Genomic DNA, 7337 nt, shown 5'->3' with positions numbered 1-7337 from the left:
ACAAACACACACACACACAGGTACAAACACACACACACAGGTACAAACACACACACAGGTACAAACACACACACACACACAGGTAAAAACACACACCTGCACACACAGGCACAAACACACACACAGGTACACACACACACACACACACACAGGCACAAACACACGCACACAGGTACAAAGACACACCTGCACACAGAGGTACACACACACACCTGCACACACAGGTACAAACACACACACAGGTACAAACACACACACAGGTACACACACACACCTGTGTGTGCTGAGCAGAGCTAAGGTCCACCCTGCGGCTCTTTGAAGGTGAAACAAATAAACTTTGAGAAGCCATCTTTTCTGTAAGATGTAAAAACTAAAGACAGATTAAATCCCTGAAAATCACAAGTTTTATCTTTACTGTGTAATTCTTGAAGTGCTGGGAACAGAAACCCAACAGAAATCATTCGGGTGCCTCCATGTTACTCAGACTGCGGCCATCTTAAATACTTTATCGCCATGGCGCCTGAGCGGGTTCCTTTCATGGTTCTGCTGAATTCGATTCGTCCGGCTGTGTTCTGCAGGACCTGTGCACACAGAGATGTTACTTCTGGATTAGCTGCTATCTGGGGTCTGCGTTTTTCTGTAGTCTTATGGGGACAGTTTGGTTTGTGAGACTTGGTTGAATTTCTTTTGTTTGTTGTTTATGAGGACATCACTGTTTATAAACAGGTGGGTCACATGACTTAAATGTTGCTCAGGGTGTCGAAGCTGTGCTGCTCATTGTGTTGTGTTTTAGTTGGTGTTGACTGGTTTGTTCGTATCAGGAAATGTTGGGGTTGTCACAGATTGTACAATTCTTTAATGACTCTCTGGCCTCAGCAGAGGTTTGCGCTCTCCAAGGGCTCCTAGTTTCAAAGTGGATTTCATTGCTTTGACTGATTACCCAGGGTCTAAAATCCAGCAGAACTGACCCAAATCAGTGGTTCTGATGTGTTTGTTATGGTTTCCTGTCTGTCTGTCTGTCAGTAAGCCAGTTCCAGAAGTGAAGACAGAGCAGCCGATGTGTGAGGACCACGAAGGCGAGAAGATCAACATCTACTGCAACACCTGCTGCGTCCCCACCTGTTCTCTCTGCAAGGTGTTTGGAGCTCACAAGGACTGCGAGGTGGCGCCACTCAGCAACGTCTTCAGCCAGCAGAAGGTGCATGCAACACAGCACACACACAAACCACACGTACAGAAGACACACAACACGGGACTGCAAGGTGGCGCCACTCCACGTCTTAATCCTGCAGGAGGTGCACACAATATACAACAAAGACACAACACAAAGATAACACACAACAAGCACACGAAACAGACCATAAACACAACACAAAGCTAGAGAAGCCAGGTTGAGATGCTGTGATCAGGAGGTGAGGAGTGAGTAGATGTTGGAGCTGGAGCTCCCAGGTAGGAGGACAAGTGGAAGACCTCTGAGGACATTCATGGATGCAGTGAAGGTGGACATGAAGATGGTTGGTGCAACAGTAACGGAGGCAGGGTGAGGTCAGCTGACAGACGAAGTACATTGTGGATATTTGTGTAATATTGTCTATTATTATGTAAAAATGTGTAAGACTGAGTGCTGCTGTGTAATGTTGTATGTTACTGGTGCAGGTGGAGCTGACTGATTGTGTCTCCATGCTGGTTGGGAACAACGAGAGGATCCAGGCAATCATCAATCAGCTGGAGGAAACCTGCAGAGCTGTCGACGTGAGTTCAGCTGAGAGCTCCAGGGGCCCTGGGTCCAGGGGCCCTGGGTCCAGGGGCCTTGGTTCCAGGGGCCTTGGTTCCAGGGGCCATGGTTCCAGGGGCCCTGGTTCCAGGGGCCCTGGTTCCAGGGGCCATGGTTCCAGGGGCCATGGTTCCAGGAGCCTTGGTTCTAGGGGCCTTGGTTCCAGGGGCCATGGTTCCAGGGGCCTTGGTTCCAGGGGCCATGGTTCCAGGAGCCTTGGTTCCAGAGGCCATGGTTCCAGGAGCCTTGGTTCCAGGGGCCTTGGTTCCAGGGGCCTTGTTTCCAGGGGCCTAAGAATGTAAACCTGACCTTTGTGGGGGTGCTGTTTTGGGTCCTGGGTTTTGTGGTTCTTGTTAGCTGTTTTGTTTTTCTGTTTCCTTCTGTGAGTTCAGTTTGTTTCCCAGTGCCTCCCTGTGTTATCTTTCACTTCACTCTTCATCTCACACCTGCGCCTCGTATTCATCACACTCAGCTGTCGCGACTTGCTTCATCACTGTCCGTCTGCTTCTCAGTTCCTCAGTCCCCCGCATGTCACCTGTGTGCTCCTTGCATCTTGTTCTGATGCCCCCCAGCTGTTATTTTAGTCTTTAATAAGTCCAGTCCTCTGGTCCAGTCTGCATCCTCGAGTCCTATCTCTAAGGACCTGAGTCTGGACAGATGGGGGTTGGGGGGACTTGGAGGAAAACGTTGAGAATCACTGTCTAAAGGCCTGTAAGTCAGTCTAGATGCCTGTTGGTCAGGTTCAGAGTCCTCGTCGTGTGTAAGCCCCTCCCTCTGACAGCTGAACGTCTGTTTGCAGGAGAACGGTCGCAGGCAGAAGTCAAAGGTGTGCGAGATGTTTGACCACTTGTTCGCACTGCTGGAGGAGAAAAAAGGTGAAATGACGGTGAAGATCAACGGCGAGCAGGAGGAGAAACTCGACTACATTCGAGGTCTGAACAGGAAGTACAGCGAGCACCTGGACGCAAGTGCCAAACTTCTGGAGACCGCCATCCAGATTATGGACGAATCTGAGATGGCGGTGTTTCTTCAGGTGAGCCTGAAGGCAGCACTGATGCTTTATTGGTAAACCAGAACGATGTTGTTAATGTTCCTGTTGGTAATAAAGTTTCTGTTTGAACTTCCTCCGCAGTCGGCTAAACCTCAGCTGCAGAAGTGAGTTTCTGTTCCCGTCTGTTTGCTTTTGTTGTCAGTTATTGTTCGTTGTTTTCATGCTTGTTGTTTTCATTCACTGAACTCACTGCTGTCCTTTCAGTCTTAGACTGATTTGTTGTTGTTTTGAGACGTCTGCATTGAAGTTTTCGGTCTCAGACTTGTTTGTTGCTTTGTGTTGTTGTTTGCCGTCTCTGTGCCGGGTTCTCCTGCTCAGGCTTGTCCAGGCCACTGACACCACTCACCTGGATAAAGTCCAGCCTGGCTACGAGAACATGGAGCACTTCAAGGCAAACTTTGAGCATCAGAGGAGAATTCTGATGGACATCGACTTCATCAAAAGTAAACAACTGCCTCACTGACCAATCAGACAGCAGAATGTTCCCATCATTCACAGTCCTAATGAGGTGTTCCTCTTCAGTTGATGAAGATGATGAGGACAGTGAAGAAGAGGCAGAGGCAGGAAGTCACTCTGAGTCGCAGCAGCTGGTACCACCTGCAGCGGCCAATCAGCAGCCTCCGCTGTCACTTCTCCTTTCTGCCACGCCCCCTCAGAAACCATCAGAGACTGCACAGACAAAAAGCCCCACCCAATCATCAGCATCGTCATCATTCAGTCAGACCACGCCCCCTTTGCCTCTCCCCACCAATAGAACCGCCCCTCAGGTATGAAATCTTTGGCCCGGTCCCAACACTCGACCCCACGCCCCTCTGTGAAGGGTGTACTCAGTGGAAGTGCACAGAAGGGTTGGTGTGTGTTGGTTTGACAGTATTCACACACCTGTACAGCAGAGTGAAACAAGAATTATTTCAATACTTTACATTTAAAAACTGCTTTTTTCCTGACAGACGCAGCTCGCTCTGTCACCGCCGCCATATTTCCACCTTCTAATTCAAAACCCTGTCATTATCAATAAAGATAATATTTTTTAAAAATCAATCATGCAGTGAGAAATGTGGGTAAATATTTTGCCGAAGTCGAACATGCATGAACGCACATTTGAAGGATACCAGGGTGGAACCAGGGTGGAACCAGGGTGCAAGTGCGAGTATTGGGACCAGGCCTTTATGTGACATGTGACCACACTGAGGTCACGTGACCTCGGTGGTGACGTGACCTCGGTGGTCACGTGACCTCAGAGTGGTCATGTGACCTCAGTGGTCATGTGACCTCAGCGTGGTCATGTGACCTCAGTGGGGTCATGTGACCTCGGTGGTCATGTGACCTCAGTGGGGTCATGTGACCTCAGCGTGGTCATGTGACCTCAGCGTGATCATGTGACCTCAGCGTGGTCATGTGACCTCAGCGTGATCATGTGACCACTCTCAGCAGCTGTTTGGGTGAAACCTTTTGTTTGTCTCGGCAGTAAAAGCTTGAAACGTTCCTTCTCTTTCAGTTGGAGCAGCAGAGCGAGTCAGAGGACAGAGATGGACCCAAACATGTCTTCTCCTTCAGCTGGCTCAACCAGAAATAAGACCCTTGGAACCAGTGGAACCAACAGTGGAACCAATGGAACTATTTTAACCATTGGAACCTTTGGAACCCACTGGAACTATTAAACTATTGGAACCAACAAAACTACAGGAACCGTTGGAACAGTTTTGATTTTTTTTGTTTTTAAGATTTCAAAATAAAATTACCATAACAATCCAAAGTAAATTATATAATTCATGAAATAATTAGATTCAGTTTGAAGTTTTCAGATGTTTTTTCTGAATTGTTTTAATTTTTAAACCAAGAAAGAAACTATCAAACATCTGGAACATCTGGAACATCAGGTTCATCGTGTTTCTAACATCTAATGGTGTTCTGACACAGCCATGCAGCCCGGTTCTGAATCCCGGTTCTGCAGCCCGGTTCTGCAGCTCGGTTCTGCAGCCAGGTTCTGCAGCCCGGTTCTGCAGCCCGTAGGACCAACCTGCTGGACGTGTTGTTTTGATTTTATTGTTTCTCTCTTGTTCGGCCACACCCCCGTACTTTTATCTTCTGAACACAATAAATATGTTTAAAATACAAATGTAAAAAGTCTTCTTAAACCTCTTTAAACTGGAGACAAAACGATAATCTTCCAAAATCAATTGATTAATGAAATCAATTAACTGGAGAAAAAAGAAATAAATAAAAAAGCACCACATGTGTTCTTTACCATTGATTATCTTTTTATTTTATTTTATTTATCGCAGCTCAGGAGCTCGTTTTAACTCCTGAAAGTTCAGTTTTTCTGAAAATGGCCGCCGCCTCATTTTCCAAAGCTGTCCATCATCATGCGGTTGGTGTGGACCTGCTGGGCCACCTGCTCGGCCCGGGCCATCTCCAGAACCTCCCTGAGGAGATGGAACGTCAGATCCAGAGACAAGGGGGGCTCATCGGACCTCTTTCTCCTCTTCCTCTCCTCCTCTTCCTCCTGCAGCTGCAGCAGAGCCTTGATCATCACTGGGGGGGAGGAGTGGGGGAGGTCAGAAGCACCTCCTCCTCCCCCCAGGGAGAACTCCTCCCCCAGATGGAGGAGCAGCGAGCGGGGAATGTTGGGGGGGTCAGCGGGTCGCCCGTCAGCTGATGGGGGGAGGAAGGAACCGAGCAGAACCGAGATCCAGAGGAGCACATTCAGCTTCATCTCACAGCAGGAATCTGCAGGAAGAGGTCAGGGGTCAGAGGTCAGGGGTCAGGGGGTCAGAGGTCAGGGGTCAGGGGGTCAGGGAAGAGAGACATGAGAAGAAAAAAACTCACAGAATTTAATTTTTTTTTCCTTCGAGTCACTTTCAGAGTTTAAGGACTTGATCTGGGTCAGATTCAGGAGACCTCAAGAGACCTCAGGGGATCTCAGGAGACCTCAGGGGACCTTAGGGGATCAAAGGAGACCTCAGGAGACCTCAGGTGCCCTTAGGGGACCTCAGGAGACCTCAGGTGCCCTTAGGGGACCTCAGGGGATCCTGAGAGACCTCAGAAGAGCCGGGGAGATCTGAGAAGGTCCCAGAGTCTCATTTAAACTAAAAGCAAGTTTATTGTGAAGGGACAGGATTGAATTAGAGCTACAGATACGCATTGATCAGTGTCCTACCTGCTCAGCGAAGCGTCTCTCTGCGTCTCCTCTGTTGTCCTGATTCGTCCGTCTGCTCGTTGTTTTATACCTGAGACGCGAGGAGGGGGAGGGGCTTCTGGGATGACTCACAGCCTCTGAGACAATGAAGATGATGAAGATGAAGAGTTTTCTTCATGTTGAACATGTTGATGAAGGTGATTTGACCTTTCTGTGGACGGATGCTGTGACCTTTAACTCCTGCAGAGACATAAACTCAGCCGGCTTCGTTTCACTTGCTGTCCTCTGAGGACGGAAACAGAGACACAATCAGGAACTTTGGGTTTTATTCAGTCAACCTGGAGACCCCAGAGCCTCAGCAACAAGCACCAGTCCTCCCGAGCTTCACCTGTCCAGGTTCACTTCCTCTCCTCTAATGAGACCAGCTGCAGTGCATCATGGGAGTCTGGTTGGATCGGTCTAATTCCTGCAGCTCTGACATGGTTAACGTTAGCTCCCAGAGGACGCTGGGAGACGAGGCGAGGTAATTACTGGACCCTGCGTCAGTAAAGTTCGGTTCTGTTTGTGAAAAACTGTGAAAGAAAGAAACGAGCGTCCTGCAGAGAGCGAGGGCTTTGTTTAAAGGTCGATGTGAAGTGGACCGAACACACCTGTCACCTGTCCTGGTCGCTGACCAACAGGTGGCCTGAATGTCTGACCTTTGACCTCACAGACGGGTCAAACAGATTTTGATGTTTTTATTTTTCTCTAAGCAGGTTTCTGTTGTTTCATGAATCCGTTCTAAAACCAGCTGAAATGAACTCAGTGCTTTTATTGTGACAGTCTGCCTTCTCACTTCCGTGACCATGACTGTGAAAAGCTGAACCGGAAGCAGCCAACATGGCGGGTCGAGACCGTGTCGTTCACCTGCTCAGGCATCTGGAGCGCGCGGCGTAAGTTCGGTTCGGTTCGGATCAGAATAGTACAGTTGCTTTCATGTCTTTATTTCCGGGTCTGAGAACCTGAAGCAGACACGTGGGTTCTCCTGGACCAGATCCGAACCTCAGAACTGGTCCGGTTCGGGTCTGAACGGTCCAACGACCCCTCTGGAACAGGAAGCTAACTTCAGTACCACAGGGTCCGAGTCCGGTTCTGAGTCCAGACCTGGACGGGGACACTGTCTCCGCTGTCTCCGCTGACTCCACTGACCAGTTGTTTGTTTGTTTGTTTGTTTGTTTGAACTTCTTTAACCTGAAGTGACCTCAAAGTCCTCCATTCAAAACTCCGTCTGTGTGTGTGTGTGTCTCTGTGTGTGTGTGTGTGTCTCTGTGTGTGTGTCTCTGTGTGTGTCTCTGTGTCTCTCTGTGTGTGTGTGTGTGTGTGTGTGTGTGTGT

General features: G+C 48.9%; 3 protein-coding genes across 3 annotated transcripts in view; 2 read left to right on the top strand and 1 right to left on the bottom strand.

Moving 5' to 3' along the window:
* Positions 1-4944, top strand: part of LOC108229211 (E3 ubiquitin-protein ligase TRIM63-like) — a 6906-nt gene extending 1962 nt beyond the window's left edge. The window contains exons 3-9 of the mRNA XM_017404873.3: positions 1024-1198; positions 1657-1752; positions 2574-2807; positions 2907-2929; positions 3144-3268; positions 3348-3592; positions 4324-4944. Of these exons, the coding sequence (XP_017260362.1) occupies positions 1024-1198; positions 1657-1752; positions 2574-2807; positions 2907-2929; positions 3144-3268; positions 3348-3592; positions 4324-4401 (976 nt within the window). The 3' untranslated portion in view covers positions 4402-4944. The remainder of the gene's footprint in view (positions 1-1023; positions 1199-1656; positions 1753-2573; positions 2808-2906; positions 2930-3143; positions 3269-3347; positions 3593-4323) is intronic.
* Positions 4945-5063: 119 nt separating this feature from the next.
* On the bottom strand, positions 5064-6365 carry LOC112450107 (corticoliberin-1). The gene is made up of 2 exons (XM_025003439.1): positions 5986-6365; positions 5064-5555 (listed from the first exon to the last, which is right to left on the bottom strand). Exon 2 carries the CDS (start codon positions 5539-5541, stop codon positions 5167-5169), a length of 375 nt encoding a protein of 124 aa, XP_024859207.1. The 5' UTR covers positions 5542-5555; positions 5986-6365; the 3' UTR covers positions 5064-5166.
* A 424-nt stretch (positions 6366-6789) lies between these two features.
* adhfe1 (alcohol dehydrogenase iron containing 1) overlaps positions 6790-7337 on the top strand; it is a gene marked incomplete at its 3' end in the record, with an annotated part of 2705 nt that continues 2157 nt past the window's right edge. Inside the window, exon 1 of the mRNA XM_017404874.3 lies at positions 6790-6896. Within this exon, the coding sequence (XP_017260363.2) occupies positions 6844-6896 (53 nt within the window). The remainder of the gene's footprint in view (positions 6897-7337) is intronic.

The sequence above is a fragment of the Kryptolebias marmoratus genome, unplaced genomic scaffold (assembly GCF_001649575.2).
Source record: "Kryptolebias marmoratus isolate JLee-2015 unplaced genomic scaffold, ASM164957v2 Scaffold144, whole genome shotgun sequence".
Classification (NCBI taxonomy): domain Eukaryota; kingdom Metazoa; phylum Chordata; class Actinopteri; order Cyprinodontiformes; family Rivulidae; genus Kryptolebias; species Kryptolebias marmoratus.
Note: the sequence above shows the minus strand (reverse complement) of the source record. Positions and strands in the feature narration are given on the sequence as shown.